The 22,497-nt window shown below is 47.3% G+C and overlaps 1 protein-coding gene across 3 annotated transcripts in view; it reads right to left on the bottom strand.

The window, feature by feature from the left end:
• Positions 1 to 19,978, bottom strand: part of Camk1d (calcium/calmodulin dependent protein kinase ID) — a 407,849-nt gene extending 387,871 nt beyond the window's left edge. For all 3 annotated transcript variants that reach the window (XM_075970441.1, XM_075970439.1, XM_075970440.1), the window contains exon 1: positions 19,576 to 19,978. In XM_075970441.1, coding sequence (XP_075826556.1) covers positions 19,576 to 19,667 — 92 coding nt within the window. In that variant the 5' untranslated portion in view covers positions 19,668 to 19,978. The remainder of the gene's footprint in view (positions 1 to 19,575) is intronic.
• Positions 19,979 to 22,497: the final 2,519 nt, after the last annotated feature.

Here is a 22,497-nt window from a genome sequence, read left to right as displayed (position 1 = left end):
AATCATTAGAGAAACAGATTTCAAAACATATCCTAAACAGAAACCGTGAGTAACTGCCTATCAAGCTGGGAGCTCTTTCTTCGCAGAGTGAATGTTCCACATTTTTAATTTTCCTATTGCTTTTCTCCTGGTGCTTTCCAATTATTGAGAATATGAAAAAACTGCTTGAGGTACATAATATATGATGAGTCATTTATACACAATAATAATGATTCTTCAAAGTTAAGGAGCCCTGAGAAAAAGTCACCGAGTTTAATAACATTTTGAGTAACATTTATAATGCACTGTGATATGAAAAGGGAAAAAAACTGCTTTAGAAAAAATTTTCAAACTAGAATAAGATAATATACCTTATGTGAGGGGAATGTGCTTGGCATCAAAACATATCTGTCCCAGCCTCCTAAATATTTACGTTTATGCCCATAAACTACTGTTCTTCCCTCAGGCTGAGCAAAGAAGTACTCTTTGCAAGGGATGCTGGTTAATGCGGAGATTCAGGCTGGGCAAAGTGTTGAGAACACGTGACTGTGAGTGCTTAGCCTTGGTCTGGATGCCCATATCACCCTCTTCAAGGCTCAGTGAGCACTGTGGAAAAGCAGGCGGAAAGAATGTGCCAGCCAGGCACCAGGGATGGAACCATAAAACACAGCCCTGGGCTAGAGCTGTGGTCGCGGCACTCACGAATTCAGAGCGCTGTGGCTGCTGCAGAAGGCAAACACGAGACAGAACCACTAAGTGTTTAATCACAGATGGGGAAGGGGCTCCCAGGGCCCAGACCCACTCGAGGGAGCTCATGACAGTCAGGGGCTGCTGGAGGACAAGAAGTGGTGTAGCCACTGGTGATTCACTCCTGCTCCGGTGGATATCTCCACACCGCACCCCTGTGAGCAACTCTCATTAAGACCAGTGGGCCACAAAAGAAAAAAAAAGATGAAAGTGGAATGGAGACTTGGTGGGGGGAGGTGGGGTCAGTTGGTCAGGGTGAAAGGACAAGGGGGTCGTGGAACGAGTATAAGCAGAATTAGTATTAAATACACGTAGGAAATTGTCAAAGAAGAAGTTAACTTTTAAAAGTTATCTGTCATAGTCAGTTGAGATAAGCGGCCAGTTTAATAACCAGGTCACGCAAAAGGGACAGGGACTAGCCAGGCAGTGGTGGTGACACACGCCTTTAATCCCAGCACTCAGGAGGCAGAGGCAAGAGGCTCTCTGAGTTCGAGGCCATTCAGGTCTACAGAGTTCCAGGACATCCAAGACTACACAGTGAAACTCTGTCTCAAACGGGGGGGGGGGGGGGGGAGGTGGGACAACACGGCAGTCCCGTGCATGTTTAGAACACTCACCGACTTCTTTGCACTTCTGGATATATAACTGAATTTCCTGCCACCCTATCCTGATGGGCAGCTAAGCTGCGGATGGCATGCAGGTGCCCAGCTCCAGCGACCACTACACTTTGCTGGAACCCTGAGAAACGGCTGGAGTTGGGTTTTATTTAGAGTTTTGCTGCTGCTGCTGCTGCTGCTGCTGCTGTGCAAATTAGCTGGAAGTCTCCACTCTCTGAATGTGTTACAAATACCTTCCTTTGCCTGGAAGTTAACTCCGTCGGTACAGTGCTTGCCTTATATGCAAGAAGGCCTGACTTCATTTCCCTGAACCCACACAAAACTGCCAGACCTGGAGTTGCACGCTGCTGGGTAGATGGCAGTAGCCAGCCTGCCAGATGAGTTCCAAGTCAATGAACTCAAATTACAAAATACAGAACATTTTGAGAACCTTGTCTAAAATATGAAGGTGTAAAAGCAACAAGACACAGCAGGTAAGGCTATTCTCCAGTTTCCATAGTCATGCATATACACACATTTACCTGCACACACACACACACACACACACACACACACAGGGGTTGGGGGTGGGGCAGGGAGGGGACTTGCTTCATTTTGCCAGTATCAGATCAAAATAGCAAAACAATAAGAAAATGTATTCTTGACCCATAAAATGGCATTAAGCCCACTTTGTTTCTCGACACAGGGTTTTTGACAAGTACACAACAGGTCAGTTTCCAGACCCAGCACACTCCACTGCAGATGGAGATGAAGGCTCTTCCAGGGCTCCGGGGCAAGCCCAGGGGAAGGGCAATGTTCTGACCACGCAACAGCAACAGAACCAAAGAATCAACCCAGAACCCCTGGAAGGTTCCCCCTTCCCCCGGGAGCCTATTGAAACAAACCAGTGGAGAAGTCTACAGGCCACATCCCAGAGGAGATGCATAGCCCCCATCTCATTTTGCTGGGAGGTGAACACAGCCTTCTAGAAATTTCTTTAGACAGATATAAGTTCAAATCTTTCCTAAGGACATATCCATCACGTGCCTTGAGGCCAGTCAGTTCCCTTCATCTGTCAATTGGGATTTAATCTGCAGGGTGGTATACTCAATAAATGACCTTTCATGCAGCCGAGTATCCAGGGAAGCAGTGACCAGAAGCCTAAGCCTCATTTCTCTTATCATACCGTCCTCACACCTCCCCACTACACCAGCCTTGTGCCTCTTCAGAACACCTAGTACTGCAAAAAATAAATGTTGGCAAAAAAGAACTGTGGGGCTTCTTTTTACTCAGGAAGCTTGGCCAATCCACTGAGGACAAGGACTTTCACCTCAGAGTCAATGAATCTGGGACATTGAGACAAAGAGCCTGTCAAATTTTGAGGGATAAAAAGTCAGGAGGCACTAACTGTAAATGCCTAGAAGTTTTTGTTTCAACGGACATCACGTTTTCTGAAGAAAAATAATGCAAACCAAAGCAGCATCTTCTGGCTTTCTATAAATTGGCATGCAAAAGGGAACAAAATACAATCATGAAATTGTTAAAGGACTCAATTTTTGTGGGAAGAGAGAGGGAGAGAGAGAGAGAGAGAGAGAGAGAGAGAGAGAGAGAGAGAGAGAGAGGAAAAAGCCAGGGTTATGAAGATAGTTCAACCATCAAAGCATTTGCCACACAAGAATGAGGACTGGGTTTGATTCCCAGAACTTACATCTAAAAGATGGGTGTGGTGCACACACTTGTACTCCTAGCACTGGAGAGGCAGGCACAGGTGGATTCTGGAATTCTTTAGCCAACCAGCCTAGCCTAATCTCAGAGCCCCGGGGAACAATGAGAGACACTGTCTCAACAAACAAGATTGACACTTCCTGAAGAACCACACCTAAGGTTGACCTTTGGCCTCCATATCACACGTATACATATACATATGCACATCTGCACATACACCTGCATATATATATATATATATGTGCAAAAAAGAAAAGATCAGATACACACTGTTTCTGGGGATAATCTCATGACTGCAAGAAGCCACACTGGAAAGAATGAGAGAATGCTAAGCAGAAAAAGCAACAGAAAAATCAATGGGAAACCTACAGACACAGCCAACCTTGGTTACCCAACTAATAGAAGGGTGGACCATTCATAATCATTCATCATTCATATTTTCTTTCCATACTATGAAACTAAGAGCTGTTTCAAAGTCCTAAAGCTATTTCTCCTACAATTCATCTTCCACATTCAGTTGAAGAGCCTGAAAACAGACTAGCGAAGAAGTGCAGTGAAGCCCATGGTCTAAAAATTCATGCTGGCTAATCCAAACGATGAATAACTCACACATGGAAAAGAGCGATGGTTTAAAGAAGAAATCGGAGGGAGAAAATATGAACGAGCATTCTCAAGGGCTTTTCAGTAACACAAACATTCAGGAAAGCAGACACCCTCAGTGACCACAGAGGCACTTGCACTGCTTAGGACTTTTTTTTTAAAGGTGGCCCAAACTCTGTATTACTCAGTGTGCTAGGCATTCAGGGAAAATACAGAGGTTGAGTGTAAGAACATGTCTCTGAGTGCCAAGGGCTTTGGGTGGCATCAGAAGACATCTGTGCAAAAGAACAAAACAATGGCTGGGGACACGGAGCTCATGTCAGAGCAGCTGGTAGGTATGCACAAGGCCCTGGGTTCCGTTACAGAAAAGGAGGGGGGGGGGAAGGGAGGGAGAGAGGGAGGGAGGGAGGGAGGGAGGGAGGGAGGGAGGGAGGGAGGGAAAGAAAAAGTAGGAAAGGAAAAATGTCAGCTTTGCTGAGCTGAGGAGATAGCTCAGTTGATAATAATTGCCTTGCAAGCAAGAGGGTCTGAGTTCAATCCCCAAAAAACACATGGAAAAGAAAGAAAGAAAATAAAAGCTGGGCATGGTGGTACACGTTATAACCTCACTACTGGGAAGATGGAGACAGGAGACTTACTGGCTAGCCAAGTCTAGTCTATCTGGCCAACTCTAAGCCAATAAGGGACCCTGCCTCAAAACAAGCAAACAACAACAAAAATTACCTAGGTGGACAGCTTCTAAGAAACAACAATAGAATTGGTTTTTGGTCTCTACATACATGCAAACATGAGTACAACACATATGAACCAACACATACATGACAACTGATCTTGGCCAGTATGAGTCTAAAATTGAAGGAACATAGGTGATATAGACCACAGGATATTCTATGTAGTCACAGAACTCAAGGGAAGGGACCAGAGAGCCATTGTGGCCTTTCTTTCACCTAAACTATCTGAGCAACCAAGGGCAATCATAAGACTGATGATCTCAATGGGGACCCAACATATTATTCATGGTTTCTTCATAGGGAAATATGATGACAGAGTATAGCCATCATAGGCCAAAGAGATAACATGCAAGATTCTCCCAGCATTGCTCATCCCAGGGGTATTCAACACTGTCAAGTGAATGAGCAATTGAATGCTTCCATCATGACTATCCAGCTTTCTCTTTGTCATAATCCACATGGCCATCACCCCTTCATTCCAGTCCAGCCCCTTACGATATCTCAGTATCTCTTTCTTAATCTTTCTCTCAGCTCATTCCAACAAAACAAAATCTTTTACAGAGATCTCTAAAAGGCTACTGTGATGATTAATGTTGATTGTCAACTCAATAGGATGTAGAGTCAACTAGAGACAACCTCTAGGCTTGTCTGCGAGAGATTTTTTTTTTCAGGCCGGTTTAAGTGACCTGGGAAGACACACCCCTACTGTGTGTGGCACCACTCCATGGCCTGGAGACTTGGACTGTAGGAAAAGGAAAACAAGAGCTAGGCACGAGCCAGCACTCCTCTCCCCCCACCCCCACCTCTGCTTCCTGACTGCTGACCGCCTTATGTATCTACCGCCATGGCTTCCCCATCATGATAGACTATAAGCTAAAACTACCCTTCCTCCACTAAGTTGCTTCTGTAGGGTATTTTGTGGCAAGAACAACAACAAAAATAACCAATAGATCTTCAATGCTTACGTTCTTAGTCTTGACAATACAGTGCGGCTCCCAGGAATGAATTTCTACCAGCATTTCTGAGGGCACCGGAAGTCTCTCCACTGAAAGCAATCATAATGGAGTCTGACATCCACCTGCTTAAAACCCGCTGTGCCCTTCATTTTGCACCCATCCTATGGAGCATGCCTACATCCCTCAAAAACTGTTAATGATAAGAGCCTCACCAGAAACTGGAAAGATAAACCGCTATCTTCAACTGGACATGGTGGTACATGCCTCTAAAGCCAGTCTTAGTGAGATAGAGGAGGATCGAGAGTTCAAGGTCACCTTGAGTCACAAATTGAGTATAAGGTTACCCCGAGCTACAAGAGACAAAAAAAAACAAAAAACAAAAAACAAAAAACAAAAAACAAAAACGAGGAGTAGAGGGCAAGTGAAATGGCCAAGCCTAGGAGGATGAGTTGGATCCCTGTGACCCACAGCGTGGAAGGAAGCAGTTGCTGAAAGTTGTCCTCTGACCCCCACACAGTGACATCTATGTGCTCCACACACACACACAAATAAATGTAATAAAAATTTTAAGGTAAAAAAAAATGTAAAAATTAACGTAAAAAGCAATTTGCTTGCTATAAGTCAGTCGAGGCCTCGTAGCTCCAAGTGGCATCGCTGAAACTGGAATGCCATTGATGGAACCAAAGGCGATGCTGCTTCTCTTCCACTCATTGTTCATTTTCCCAACAAGCCTTCAAGCATTTACTGTGCACACAGGTATTCTGTCTGAGCGAGGTTCTATCCCTGGGCGAGACCTGCTCCCTGAGGGCACAGGGACATGTTTACCCACCTCAGCACAGGAGTATAGGGACCCAATACACCCTGCCCACGGCTCTGACTGCCTCATCAGCTTGGGGACACATGGCCTATGCTCCTCAGTGCAGCACAGTGGGAGGAAGCCAGGCTGAGGGAGCTAAAGTTACTGCATTTACTGCTTTTCTCAGCAGCCCATCCCTTCCTCAGAACAATTCACACCTGCAAACCGAATCACAAGGCTGCAGGCATGGGAAAACAATGACCAGGGCAGGAAGCCCACAAAGCAGCATGTCTTCTAGGAACCATGACGGCACCAGAGCTGGGGCCGGTGCTTCCCAGCATTCACAGACTATACCTGGGTGACACGGCAGGAAAAATCTCAACCCAAGAGCCAGTGGCCTGGATATTGTTAGGCTTCAACAGGAGACTTTGGACCAGGTCACTTAATCTCAAAGCTCCTGGTTCCACGGCCTGCTGGATCACCTGCTCTCCATGTGATAAGAAGGTCACCATCATCTAATTGCAAGATGGGATGATTCTGAAAATCTCCTCAAGGGAATGTGTCAGTCACCTTCTGTCACTGTAACACCAGAGATCAAGAGAAGGGGTCTCCTTGGGCTCACAGTGTGGGCAGTGCTGGGTTGATACATCATTGCTTTTGAACCTGGTGTAAGACAACACATCACGGAACAAACAGGGGGTAGGGGTCGTGGAGAGCAGATGCTCCCCTGGTGGCCAGGACCCAAGAGAGAAAAAGATATAGAACCTGGAGTCCATCATCCACTCCCAAAGACCTCATTTTTGAAAGTTCCAACACCTTCCAATAGGATCAAGATAGGAACAAACCTTTAACACATTCTTGGTAGACCTCTAACATCCAAAATATAGAGACTGGGGATATAGCACCTGTCTAGCATGCACAAGACCTTGGCTTCGATCTTCAGTGCCACATAAATCAATTGTGGTCCATGCCTGTGATCCCAGCACTTAGGCAGATACAGGAAGACCAGAAGTTTAGAATTATCTGTGACTACATAGCAAACATGGGACTACCCTGAACTACATAAAATCCTATCTCAGAGGGGGGAAAATCTAGCTAAGGAATTTGCTTAAGGGTATGAGGTATGTGCACGTTGTCAGAAGAGAGGCTGTGTGCGAAGAGGTATCTATTTTGTGTCACCTGTCATGAAGCGCCTGAGAAACCACGTTCCCATATCTTGACCTATCAGGGACAGTCAGTCACACTCGGACATGACTATTGTTTATCTCCTTTTTCTCAGGTGTATTATTAGCTCTCCACAAGCCAGTTAAGCAGGATCTCATCTTGGCACCAGGTTCCATCACACTGCTGAGTCTGGGGACATGTTTAGAAGTGATGATGAGGGCAGAAGAGGTGACCATGACAGTAAGTCAAGGAATGCTATCATCACCACCACCAGGCTAGCACCAGACACTGATACACTTCACACAGCCAGTCATCCATGGCATCCAACCAAGACTGCCACTACCGCATCCAGGGCCAATAGCAACCCTGTGCATAGTGGCCCAACCACAGCTGCTGGTAGAATAACAAAGTATCAGTAATATTACCAATCAGTAAATAGTCACTGCCCTACTACAACCAAGAAACTACCTCCATTCATTTCGGGGGCATCCATCCCCTGGAGGAACTGAGTACTGACAGTTCATCCAACCATGCAGTTACTTTTTTATACCTGCTGGTAGGCGTGTCCCCAGAATGCACATGCAGTAATTGCACAAATCCATCCTCTAACAGCACTGGGAGGTGGGGCCTGTGGGAATCCCATCAGGATTGAGGAAGATCACGGAAGTGGGTCTTTCATGATTTCAGCAGTGGCTTTCTAAAACAAACAACCCCTCTGTATATATGATGACCTGTGCTACTTGTTGGCTTTCTGGAAGGTCTCCTGCCTACAGATAAAACCCACCAGATACGAAGTACATACATGAGTCATGAATGTTCTTGGAGTTCCAGAATTGTGAGCAACATAAACTCCTTTTCTTCATAAACTACCTAGTCTATAATTTCCTATTACAGTGACAGAAAATGGACTACCTTTCCATGTTTCTAAAATTCTCTCACTAGATATTTGTTTTATAAATTCTTTTTAAAGGTTTCTCCCAATGTGTCAATCACTTAAAAGCTGAGACTGAAAACAATAATTAATAATAATAATAATAACCACCTAGGTAGGGCCAGATGGATATACTAAGAAACTCTGGGGACAGATTCAAGGTTACTATATGACCAATTTCCATGGAAGACCTGCCCAAAATCTGATAACTCCCTTTTCAAAGGTAAGCATATTGATAACATACCTGGGAAAGGCTCATTCACAACCTATAATCTTTATAGTAGAGTAACGCCTTCTGGGTGACACGGGCCTCACACCTGGCTTAGCTCATCAGGGACTTATAAAACAATTCGCGTGTATCAAGGTAATCAAGCCTCAGGAGGTGAGATCAAGATTCTAGCGCCTGACTAACAGAGCTAGACAGAAAGGTCCATTCCTGCCCTCCATGTCCCCCTGGTATTTGTTTAAGGAGAACTCAGCTCAGGAGTCTTGCAAGTAGGTTACCAAGCCATGAGTAGCATGAAATAGGCCCAGCTGGAAGTGTCTCGGCAAGGGCTAACATGAGCGATCCCTCCCTACCAGCAGCTTCCCACACACTGTGCTGTCCTGGCATAAGTATTCAGCAAAGGGTACTGACTTGGTCCCCTTCTTCATAGTCAACACCGCCTCTGTGTTACCAACACCAGCAAGGAGCTTCGCTAGCATCGTGGGATGGGGAGGAAAACAGAATCAGGAGCCAGAAGTCACATCTCCACTCAAAGGCATTCTGACTTGAGTCATTTAACCCCTCTGACCTTTGATTTTCTTATCTATAAAAGCTATAGTTCATTGACTATGAAGTTATTTAAAGACTTAGAAGGAATCAGGGTTATAAAAACTACTTTGTGCACTGCGAACCCCTGAGAACTGCATGACAGTACCTGGAATCAGAATCACGGGGCGTGGGGAGATGGCTCAGCGGGTGAGAATGCTTACTCTGCAAAACTGAGGACCTGAGTTTGAATCCCCACATTCGCATGAAAAGCCAGCCTTGACTGGGCATGCTTATAACCTCAGCACTTGGGGACAGAGACCGGCAGATCCAGAGAGCTCACTAGCCAGACTAGTCAAAAACAACAGTGAATTTCCTATTCAGGAAGAAATCCTGTCTCACAGCAATAAAACTGAGAGTGACAGGAAGACACCCAACATTCCACTGCAGCCTCTTTGGGCACATGTATGAGTGAGTATGTGTGCACATGTGTATGTTCCATCCCTGCAACACACACTAAAAAATAATTTAATTAAAATTAAGTATAGTGCTTATCTAGTATCTCTCATGAGACCCTATGTTCAATCCCCAGCACTGGAGAAAAAAAAAAACAAACAAACTAAAATGAAGCATGGAATCCAGGCACAGTGGTTCACACCTGTAATACCAGCACTTGGGAGATGAAAGAAAGGGAGCCCAGAGTTCAAGGTTATTCTTGGCTACCTAGAGACATCAAGGCCAGCCTGAGCTAAATGAGAACCTCCCCTCTGAGGTGTGTGTGTGTGTCTGTATGTGTGTCTGTGTGAGTGTGATGCATGAACCTATCATATGATCAGCACTGGCAGTTCTGTCTATGTGCCCAAAAGAATTAAAAACACAGTCTTGAAGAGAGATTTGCATATCCAGGTTGACAGAAGCATTATTCACAGTTGCCAAGAAGCAGAAGCAGTACAGATCTAATGATGAAGAAAAATGCAAAAATGCAGTATATTCATACAAGGAAATAAGAACACTTTACAAGTTTGAGAATTGCGTGCCTGTTACACCATAGGCAAACCTGAACACATTCTAGATAAAATGGGATTAAACAAACACGAGGCCATGAGACCACTTAAACAACGCATTTTAAAGAAGTAAAAACCGGAGAGAGAGAAAGTGGAATGATGATTGGCAGGGCCTGGGGAAGAGGAAGAGGAAGGTATTGGTTCATGAGTACAGAGTTTCAGTTTGGGAGGAGTAAGAACTTGTATAGATGGATGGTGGTGGTGGTTGCCCAACATAAATGTTCTAAATGTGGACTATACAGTTAGAAATGGCTACAACGGTTTAATCCAAAGTTACATGTGTAACCACAATGGCTGAGAGAAAAGATCAGCAAACAACTGTGAAGTCTTGTCATTACGTCCTAGCCGTACAAGGGGCCAAAAGGGCCACATAAAGCCAACACTTTTTCATCTTTACTAAGCCTCAAGTCCCTTGTGTTCATCTCACGGTCTCTGGGGCTATCTCTAGGCCTGGCAGGATCCGAATTACCACGTAAGCTTTCACTCCCTAGAGGTAATATGCCTCAGAAAACAACCATGAAATCTTAAAACAGATTCACAAGCAAAAATCATGGTCCTTGGTGTTTTGTGCCTGTTAATGTGGTCTATAACAAGGGACTCATTAACCAGTAATTTCCTCTTTCGGGGCTGCCCGAACTCTTATTTAATATGATTCCATCTATAATACTAGATTCAACTCACTGGGAAACTGGTCCCAGCAGTCTGAGGTGTGCTCATGAAAGACAGAGAGAGCCTCTCGACAGGTAGCGCATGAACAGTTGAGTTCCCAGCAGGTCATGACACAAGACGCCGACCACAAACAGGGGCAACAATAATAGGGATAATGCATTGGAGCCTGCGACTTGAGAAATTTGGAACTTTTGGCATCTTCTCCCACTTCCCATCTCCAAACCCCAACAAGGACAGCTCATAACAAATTGTTTCCTGTGCTTACGTGGTATGTGTAAGTACACCGTGCCATTGCAAAACACACTAAGACAAATGCAGTATGTAGATATTTTAAAATATACGACAACCCGGGGACTAGCTCAGTGGAAGAACACGTGCCTATCACATGCAAGGCCAGAGACTCTGTGCCTGTGTGTAATGGTAGTGTTAACTGCCAACTTGACAGAATCTAAAATCACCTTGCCTCTGGGGGACTGTCTTGACTGCACTAATTGGGGTAGGAAGACTTGCCTACTGTGAGCGGCACCATTCCCTAGACTTCATGAATGGCTGTTCTCTGCTTCCTGCTCATGGATGTGACTGACCAGCTGCTTCCAGGGTGCTTTTGACTCCCTTGCCATCACAGACTTCACCGTGGAACTAAAGGGTGAAGCGAACCCTTTCTCCCTTGAGCTGCTTTTTTTGGGATATATTTCCACATCAGCAGGAGAAGGAACTAAGATACTGGGCAAGCATGCACATGAATGCTTGTGTGTCTGCAGGTGCACGTGTGTATTGGGTAGATATGAACATGTATGAACATGTGTTGAGGCCAAAAGACACTCTCAGGTGTCATTCCTGAGATGTTACCCTCCTTGTTTGGGGGACAGGGCCTCTCACTGGCCTGGAAATCATCGAGTAAGCTAGGGTGGCACATCAGAATGCCCCAGGAATGCACCTGTCCCTGCCTCTCCAGTACAGGAATTAAGTACACATGCATCCACACCCAGACACTTTCCCAACTGAGCAATCTCCCCAGCCCCAAAGATTGTAAACTATACAACTTCGTGACAAAATGACATTCTAAGTGATTTCAGTCATCAGATTAAAATACTTTTCTCAGAGTTGGGGATACAGCTCAGTGGTAAAGGAGTTGACAAACATGCACAAGACCTTGGGTACCACTTGCAGCACTGCAAAACCTAAAAAAGAGTGTTTATGTCAGTGTGACATGCACATACGTGTCACTTGCAGTAAGAAACAAGGCAGAAGCCAACAACTGCTCTAAAGCAACAGCATACTGACACTGAAGAAGAACCACGGCAACACGAAGACACTTGGGCATCTTTGAGAAGAGGACTCTACCGCTAGCTGATGTAGACTGGGTTTTCAAACTCAGCCCAGGAAACAGGAAGAGAGGCAGAGAGGCAAATCTGGTGAGCCAGCCAGAAGAAAGGATGTAGCAAACTAGGTCACTCCAGTTCATGAGCTGGCCCGGAGAATGCTTTCAGGCTGAGTCTTTTGGTTAATGCTAGCACTATCATCTGGTTTAATCACCTCCTGCTGGCAACAACTGTGAATGGCCCAGCGCAGGCTCTAAATCTGTGCAAACAGCATCTGTGGAGCAGGGACTAATGAGACAGCCAGCATTCACCGTACCTGAACTCACGATCTGTTCTTAGTGGGTCCCATGCGCTCTGCATTTCCTCTCCATGGCTACCTTCACGTTAGGTCCTCTTAGTACCTGGTTTTAGGGAGGAAGCCATCGGGCTCAGAAGACCAAAAACCGCACAGCTAGAAAGCAGTGGAGCCTGCCAAAACTTGCACTCCCTCCCGGGTAACCTCTAAACCAGGTTCACAGCTGCTCAATGTACCTTGAAGAACAATGGGTGTTCTGGCCCAGCTGAATGAGAGCTTGTCTGTGGTTGCTTAAATTAACTTTCTGAAAGGTTAAATACGCATTCTACAATCTACATATCTGCAACAAGGGCATCCAAAAATTGATATCCAACAGACACTAGCGTGCTCTTCTCCGCTGGTTCTAACCTGGGTGGACCTTAGGGAGCCCACCCAGCTGTTGAAAGCAGCGCCAGTCTAGATGTCATTGAACCCCTATACAATCCAGGAGGTGGCAACTTACTTCTATCTCCACCTTGACCCAGGAAAATTAAGGCAACACCTAGTGCACAGAGCTACTACCAACAGCTGTGCTGATGTGAACTCTTTATTCCATGTTTATTGCCTCCCCTACCCAGGCTCAGCAAATAAACTAAACACTTGTCCCAGGATTCAGTGTCAACCAAGAACAGAATCTGTCGGGCTGAAGAGACAGCCCAGATGGTGAAGTGTTAGACCTGAGCTGGGTTCCCAGAACCCACATTAAAAAACCAGAGGTGGTAGCATGCACTTGTAATTCCAGTGCTGGGGAAGCAGAACTCAGGCAGGTCCCTTGAATCACTGGCCAGCCAGCCCAGCCTACTTAGTGAGTTCTAACAGTGAGAAGCTCTGCCACTTAGACTAGGTGGACAGGCACACGCATCGTGGGGGGTAGGGGGAAGTGCCTTCATTTATTTCAGTCCCGGTGAAACACACAACATCGTAGCATAGAACTGAGAGCTGAGGTCATGGAATCAGTGTGGCCTGCCACAGAATGAGCTTGACCTACGGCATGCATTTGGAGGTCATTCTTGGTGTGATTAGAGCTAAATGGTGAACTTTGTATACATCGTGTATACATGGTATAATAAACCTTCTTTTAAAAGTCAAATAGAATCTAATCAAAAGCTGGCCAAGAGAAGTGCTCTCTAGCACCACAGAAAGTCAAAAGGGCATAACCAACATGGACTGAGGGGGAAAAAAATAAAGCTGGCATCTCTCCCAGAGTCCACATGTCCTCCAGCTTTAACTACATAAGCACTGGATTGGCCATATTGAGTCAGAGAAGAAACCCGGCCAGCTATGACACCAGGCTTGTGTTCGTCGCCTATTAGAAATTCCGTCATTAATTAAAGGAATATGAATCCAATGGGCTTTGGGTTCCCTGCTGATCCCTGTGGAATTGTAGATGTAAGGACTCGGGCCTGAGGACCAGGAGCCTGACACCCTCGGGCAAGTTGACCAATAATATGGCAATTCCCTACTGATCTGCCACCTAAGCCTTTGGAGAGGGGAGAGGGAGGAAAGAGGGAGGAGAGAGACTGGAGAGGATTTGAGGGGATTTATCTGGGGAAAGGAAAGATTAGAGGGATTTATGGAGACCCAGCCAAAGGAAAGCTCAACAAGTTAACCCCTACGGTCCTCCCCTGAGAGAGCATGGGCGTCCATCTGACATTAACCAAGTATAATTACTGTGCGCTCAGATGACAAGTTTAAACCAGAGATGGCGACCTGAGACCCAGCCCTTATTAGTTCTTCTGGGGAAAAGCTCTAGCCCACAGTTCCACGTCCCAGATCCCGGTACACTCATGCGGAAGGACAATGGAGTGTGTAACCCATGGTTGCTTCCCCATTCTGCAGCACTGTGTCCCTCGCATAGGGCACAGGAGAAGGTTCCTAGCTGGTCTCCCCGCGTTTGCCCTTGAACTGGACACTCAGTAAAGCCACCTATCACTCCTCTGCTCACGCCCCTCCAATCTGGAGCAAAAGCTAAAGCTCCTCCCCCCCCCCCCCCCCATACATCACTTCTTTAACCCTCTACTCCCTCTCACTTCCCTTCCAGCCTTAGCTGGACTGGAACCACCACAGGCTTAGCTTCTCCATCTCTTCTCAATTTGCCTAGAACATAGCAGGTATTCCAGGGATAATCTTAGATGTTTAAACTGAATAATTTATCATGCCTCCAAACAGGAGGATAGAGAGATCCAAACTAACAGCAAATACTGCAGCTGGGTTAGCCTCTGAGAGACAACCAGGCTTCACGTCCCTCCTCCTCTTCCTAATCTTTCCAACACTCTTCACAGAGGCTAAAAATCTGACTGATCTCCGAATCCGCAGCATAACCAGAAGTGCAAAGATGCAAACTACCCCGGGTGGTTTTGCATTCTTTATACACATGGACACCCCCCACCAAAAGAAAAGGCAAATCTACTGCCCATCTAAGGTTGCAGACAAATCGATCACGTTTGTCCTCAACAGGTGTAATTATTGACCAATTTCAGCAGCAGAAGGGTGAGCCAGGTGGGAGAGACAGTTCCAGCCCCACAGAAATACCCATGTATTCTCCTCCTAAAGCAGCCACCAGCAGGCACGTAGGTCATAAAAAAAAGACCCACTTACTTTAGAGTAAGCTGCTGGCCTGGACTGTTTTATCCTCTGCTTGAATGGTCATAAAAATGTCCCTCCATGGGGTTGGGGAGACTTCTTTGTTGGTTACAGCGCTGGTTGTCCAAGCAGGAGGACCTGAGTTTACTCTCCAGCATCCACATATAAAGCAGGCTATTGTGGTGCTCATAACCCAGCACTGGGGAAGCTGAGACAAGTGGCTATCTGGGCTCCCTGGTCAGCTAACCTAGTGAACAGGTGAACTCCAGGCCAATGAAAAGACCCGGACTCAAAAACCAGGGTCCAAAGCTATATCCAACCTCTAGCCTCCACATGTATGCAAACACATGTGCTCACCCATCTGTATGAACACACACACACACACTGTCCCTCCAAATAGGTACACCTAGTCGCACAAGGCAAACCGCGAGGAACAACAATTAGAAATGCCTTCTAGACAGAAGTGAACCACAAAATATCAAGTTGTCAGGGTGTTTGAAAACCTTCCACATCCTTCTCTGAATGGTGGACACCAAGTTTGTTTTTTCAGAAGGTGTTTAAGGATATCTCTGTGGCTGGGAAGAGAGCTCAGACAATATACTGTTTGCTTTGCAAACATGAGTCCCGGAGTTCAATCCCCAGAATCCACATTTTTTAAATTTTAAAAATAATAAAAATAAAATGCTAGGCATGGTAGCATGCACCTGAAAGCCAGCTGGAAAAGCAGAGTCAGGCCACAGGCTGGTTCCTAGGGCTTGCTGCCCAACCAACCTAGCCTACTTAGTGAGTTCCAAGCCAGTGAGAGACCCTGTCTCCAAAAAAAAAAAAAAAAAAAAAGTGGTTGTGGCCTGAGGAAAAACAGCCAAGATTGTTCTCTGGCCTACACACCCACATGTGATAGACACGTATTCATACATCTGCGCGCACACACACACACACACATACACACACACACACACACACACACACATACACTCCTCCAGCAGAGAAGGCTCTAACAGCCTAGCGAATGCGCCAACAGAAATGTTTACCGTTCCTAATTTGCTGTTACACAACATTTATTTGCTCTCGCTGTGTGCCAAGGATCTGAAAACATGTTGTTGATTAATAAACAGTAATTAAGTCTCCCCACCTCACTCAGAAATACAGTTAGGTTCTGGAGCCCCCTTTGCAGGAGACTAAGCATAAGTGTTGAATGTTTCCTGGAGCCTGACCTGAAGGTGCATTAGACATACCCACACCAGGAGACTGCCCTCTCCTCTCCCTCGGCCTCCTCTTCAATCCTCCCAATCCAGTCATCATTCACTGGGCCCCCTAGTCAGCAAGGTCTTTCTAAGCACACTGACATAACGCCTTGACCCTCTGCTTCCTACATTCTGAGAAGAGACACCAGATTAGACTGCCAAATACAAGATTACAAAGCTGGCTACTGAACTCTCCTCCGGGTTTGTTTTGCTTGCTTGTTTCTTTGTTTACAATGTTTTATTTCAAAAACATTGTGACGGCCTCTAGCAGGGCTTTCCTGTCTTAGGATCTTGAAGATGCTTGGTGAAGGTGTACAGAATAGTGTGACTGGAGCCACGCAGATCTTTGAGTGTAGACTCCAATTATTAAATTATTGTTGTCTACACCTCTGACTCCTACTAGACTTTATCATAAACAAGAGAAAAGTCCAGATTTAAAATCCACACTAAAGGGACAGAAAGTAAATTTTACCGTAAGACTCGAGCTAAGCTCACTAGACTTGGCCCAGGGTGAGCCAGACATCCTCAACTTGAGACAACGTCTAGCAAATTCAGGGAGATGGTACAATGGTAATAATCCAAGAACTTTGAAATCCTTGCATATTTAGATTAGGAGGTTATTCATAATAGTCTCTTATGTGCATCCTTATTAAAATTGGCTTTCCATATACTAACACCCTTTTTATAATTATTTGTAGTCCTGGGATGTAACCTGGCCTTACACACAGTAGATAAACACACTACCACTCAACCACATTCCCTACTCTCTGGTTAAATTGGCATTTTCAGGGTATAAAGTAGCTGAATGGCATTGAGGACCATGGAGAGTTGTTCTGGAAATAGAAAGGTGTCCCAGTAAGGAAAGAGCCTGCCACACAGCATGGGGACCTGAACGTGCATTCCCATCACCCACATAAAAGCTGGCCATGGCCTCCCTCAACTAATCCCAGTACAGCTGGATCTCTGAAGCTCATTGGCGGCCACTCTAACCAAATGGATAAGCCCCAGGTTCAGTGTAAGACCCTGCTTCAAACGGTAAGGCAGAGAGCAAAGGAAGGACATCCAATGTTGACCTCTGGCCTACACATGTACTTGAACACACATGCACCTCTTCCGCCTCGCTCTGAATATTATCTCCATCACTTAGCAGCTAGCTTGTTAGTTCACAGTGTCTCTCATGCCTTGGTTCCCTCGTCTGAAAACTATGGGGAGCACTAAATAATTATGTCATGAATTTAGTGGGTGAGTTGAGATGGATTAATTCACACAAGAAACTTAGAATAAAAGCCTAGTGCTTAGTATACCTTTAAGAATGCCACCATAATTGTCGATACTATTATGTCATTCAATTTTTTAAAAAAAATTTTGGTCATTGTATTTCTAGTACCATCCTAGGTACCCTGTCAGCATTACCAGAGAGTTTCTCTGCCAAGAATTATTTTCAAACAGAAGGGACCTTCGGAAAGAGCCAGCTTACTGGAGCACAGCTCAAGTCTATAAAGCAGTTCTGCCTGAGCTCGAGTCACCATGAAGTCAAAATTCTGTCCTTCCCAGAAATGGAAGCCACTCTGATGAACCCAAATGGCATGCCACACAGTACAATCTGCTCAAAGCCCGCTCCCTCTCAGCAGCCTGGCCACTGCAGAGTGCAGGCATGGGGCTCCAGCTTTGCCAGTGAGAACAGTCAGTGAATGGAGACTGGATCCACCTGCCTGGAGGCTGCAGGAAACTGGCTCCCGTAGGCAGGTAAAAGACATGTAAGGAGATATGCTCACACAGGAGGGTATTCCTCAATCTCCAATCCCCCATCCGCAACCATATGCCGGGTCCCTGGTGGACAAGCAAAAGGTACATTTCTGTTTTCCTGTTAACTTGGGCATCTCCGAGCCACGGTCTCAAACCTCAATGACAAATTTGAAAAGTTTGGACCAGAAGTAGCATCTTAACTGGCAGAGTTAAGAGGCTAACCCTCTTTCCTGAATGAAAAGCTAACAGCCTCTCATTCTGTCTCCACAAAGACACAAAGAAAGTGCACAGAGATGCCTGCCCTGGCGCAGCATCTCAGCAGCAGCAGGGTGACCCTGTTCTAGAGCTAAGCACACTGCACAGGCCAGTCCCAGGCATCTGGGAGCACAGTTGAGAATGTCACCCTACAACTTCTCTCTGGGGGACCCACTGCATGTGGGGATGGGGGCGGGGGTGGCCAAAGAGAAATCATGAGCAGTATTTAGCTGTGGAGCTCTGGGCTTAGAGCAGATTTGAAAAATGGGGTCCTGGAAAAGCAAAGCCAGTGCAGAAATAAGAAGGTTGAAACGACCGAAGGGAAGGAAAGAAAAGCACCCAGTCACACAGACATGACTGGGAAACACCCACCCCCCTCTTTTTCTCCGTATCATCAACACCTCCTGTAAACCCCAGCAAAACGCTCATTTTGTGCAGCACGTGTGTGACTGTATCTGTAGGATAGATACTGATCAAAAACAAACTGACCAAGGGGGGGGGGGGGTAACTTGAACTTCACACTCTTCCGTCAGCGCTGAAGTCTTTCTTTCACGGCCCTTTTACCTACCCGAGGCGCTTCAAAACAAAACAAAACCAACCCATGCGCAGGAAGGGAACTGCAGCTGTGCCGAGAGGCACATGTTCAGAGCACTGATGACACACACTTTTGATTATTTCTGCTTTCTTGAAATGTAACCATCAAGCATGAGACTACGTAAAGCCGCGGAGAGAACCGCCTCTAAAAGACTCACTAACCCTCCTCCTACCCGGACATGCATCCCAGCGCGGCCGCTGACCCTATGTGAAATACACACTCTGATAAGACTCTGCCCACATGTCACTCTGAATACTGCGAAATTCTTCCCTCCCATCATCCTGAGGCCATTCAAAGTCTAGCCTAAGCCTAGTACGTGCATATGTCAATTCCATAGGATTATATGATGTAAGGGCAGGACCAAAAGCTTCATTTCCTCGTGATCACTTTAGTCCACCCAGTGCGCCCATACATACGGTGAGTAAGCGCACACAGCCAGCGATCAACGAGATTTACCATACTCAGCCCACAGTCACGCGTGGGGAGAAAATCGGTGGAGGGCGGTGGTGGCAAGGGAAATGTAAAGTCGCTTGCCCGCGTGGGCTGTTCTCTGCGCGCCCAGAGCTCCCCTCCCCCGCCCAGAAGAGGTGTCACCCGTGGGCGCAGACCCACGCGGTGGACTCACAGAGGGTCCCCCGCAAGAACGGACCATGGAACAATGAGGATACAGCAACCAGTCAATTTCTGCCGCGGCGGTAGTGGTGGAGGCGGCGGCAGCAGCAGCCACCGATGTAAAGCTGCCGCCACCGATGCCACTTCCACCCTCTGGTCCCCAGCACCCACTTACGTTCCGAGGGTCTCCTTGAACTCGAAGATCTTCTTTATGTCTTCCGCTTGCTTTTTCCAGGAGGAACTGCTCTCGCCGTTCTCCCGGGCCATGGCAGACTAGCGCTGTGGGGCAGCCGGGGGTACGCTGGGGAGGGGGCGCCGGGGGCCCGGCGCGGGCACAGGGGGATGCCGGGCGCGGGGATGCAAAGCCGGAGGATGCAGAGCGCACCGAGGCTCGGGCTGCCGCAGAGCTTCCTCTTCGGCAGTTTCCTCTTTCGCCTTGGCTGCTGCTGCCGCGGTCCCTCCCTGGCTCTAATTTCTGCTGCTCTTCGGCACAGACTTCCTGCCTCTGCCGCCGCCTGCCAGCCTCACTTTCTGCTACTTTCTTGCCTGGCTTCTGCTCCCTCCCCGCCGCCCGCCCCACTCCCCCAGCCCGCCTCCTCCCGCGGGCTCCCCGCCCTCCCAGTGCACCCGGCAGCCTCCCCCCCCCCCACGCCTCCCGCGAGGCGGCCTTCGGGGATGTCCCTCTCCCCTCCCCAGGAGCGCCGTGCCCTGGGCGCCAAGGTGCTGCACTTGACCACGGGGCCACGCACGCTCCTGGGCCGTCCGCGCACTCCGAGTCCCTCAGCGAGAACGGGTAGGGGAACCCGGCAGGTGCAAGGCGCTGGAACGCGCGGGGGAGCCCTAGCCTTCGGGGAGCTTTATTATGAAGTCAAGGCTGGGGGCGCCCGGGTTTTCCCTCTTCAGGCAGGAGGGGGCGCCTCCGCGTGGCGCTCGGAAGCTCCCGGTTAGGTGGGGATGCGTGGTTTACAGATTCGGGGCGCCCAGGGCGGGGCGCCTTCGCACTCCCAGGAGCTGGTGGCCCAAGCCGGCTGTGCAGGAGGGCGGGTGGGGGCTGGTTGTCAAGGCAATGGGCGGCGGCGTGGATGGAGCCAGCCGTGGGCGGGCGTTGACTCCGGGTCCCAGCTTTGCCCAAGCCGGAGCTCCCAGAGCTAGGCAGTCTCCAATCGACTCCACTGCTGGAGCTAATTCGCATTGCACCAAAATCGGTCTCAATTTCGGAACCGCTAAAGAGAGCCTCAGAGTGTACCGGATAGACACTCCCAGGGTAGGCCAACCACAGCCTAGTGGTGGTCCCTTTAGAAACAAAACTCTTGTCGATATTTGGAGGCCAAGTGGATGCGGGAGACCGTGGCTGTCCTGGCCCAGGATTGGAGTGATTGGACTGGCTAGTGTTTGAACCCTTCTGATTCGCTCTTTCTTGCTTTGCTCCTGATGCTCTGCTTCTGTAGCCAAAACCTAGTGATCCTGTGGAAAGGCAGCGTCCGGTGCCTTTCCTTACCGTCTTCCCCACATACCAGCATACCCCACAGATGGCTTTCTTAGTAGGTAGTAGAGGCAGAGAAACAAAGAATTTCCTCAGGCCTCTGATCTCCAGAACGAACTTTGACTTGCCCACCAGCTCCAGGTATCCACCTGTTAGAGAGAGAGCAGGCAGGGGTTCCTTGGTCCTGTGGTCTGCAGCTGGCAGGGACTACCAGATCGGAAAATTTAAGTTTTCTTTGTAGCCAGACTTCTCCTCCCTTAGGCCTGCTCTGCTGGGCTGAGTAAACAGCATGTCTCTTGATTAGGGACACCTGTCCCATTTTCCCAGGACTGTTCCAATTTGAGAGGGGGGAGGTGTGAATCTGCTTTCAGAAAAAAAAGAATCTTCCCCCCCATCGTCTCCCTTTTGGTTCTGACTGGCCAGAGGCTGTGCCTTCAAACTCTCTAGTGACCCAAGGAGGTCAGAAGACAACCCATCTATCCCTGGCACCTCGATGCTGTTGCCCAGCTTTCAGTGGCAGGTTGCTCAAGGCTCTTGAGGCTGAGAAGAGCAGAAAGGGGGACACTGGAGTGGATGTGTGATCATCATGCTAAGTGTCCTTACTCAGGCCTAGCTGGTGTAGCATACTACACACCCAGCTTGTGAGATAACACACACACACACACACACACACACACACACTTGGGGAAACAGCCTATTGCTCCTAGGACCAAAATGAACAAAATATGAAATTAAATCTAGCACAAGACAAAATGATGTAATCAAGAGGAACAGTAAACACAAGATGCAAAGGGTGCTGCCAACATCATATAGCAAACTGACTTACAGTCAACTTTTTTTCCTAAGTAGAAGGAGCATATTCTAGAATAAAAAATTCAACACAGTCATTAGATAAGCCAGTAAGAATCGTTTATCTTCGAGAATTATTTACTTAAGTAATGGTATCTGTAGTACTTCTAGACAAGGGACAGCACTGTGGGTCTGTTTCACCACCATTACCACAACGCATGAGTAATGGGTCACACTGTGATGCTATGACTGGCTGCGAGGTCACTGGGCCATAGGAATTTTGCAGCTCCATTATAATCTCATGGGACTAACCTCAGAATGTCATTATGCCTACATGACTACGCTTGCTGTTACAAACCCAGAAAAGAACCTGTGATCTCAATGTCTAAGAAAGGGAATTAAGGAACCTCTCTCAAAGATGGAGAGATCCCCACAGTCCACAGCATAGGGCATCCCCTCCAACAAGAGCTGTATACAGGGATCTACAGGGTGGAAAGCAGAAGCCAATCAGAGCACAACGGCACCTGCCCCTTGCCCCTTCTTAGCTGCTTCCTTTCTCCTGCTCCGTCTTCCTCCCTCTCTTCCTCTGTTCAACCAAAAAAAAAAAGATAATTTCACAGGAGCAACAAAAGCACAAGGAGAAGTAGAGGCAAGGACCTGGGCTATGGCTCAGTAGATGTGAGGAGCTGAGTTTGAGCTCCAGAATGCAGGTGGAGTTTTGGTTTTAGGTTTTGTACTGTTTGGGGTTGATTGGTTTGGTGTTGATTGTTTTCAATAGTAATAATAACAGTGATAAACCAGGTGAGGTGGCAAACACTTGCAATC

The sequence above is a fragment of the Microtus pennsylvanicus genome, chromosome 4 (assembly GCF_037038515.1).
Source record: "Microtus pennsylvanicus isolate mMicPen1 chromosome 4, mMicPen1.hap1, whole genome shotgun sequence".
Taxonomy (NCBI): Eukaryota; Metazoa; Chordata; class Mammalia; order Rodentia; family Cricetidae; genus Microtus; species Microtus pennsylvanicus.
This window is presented reverse-complemented; position numbering and strand designations above follow the sequence as displayed.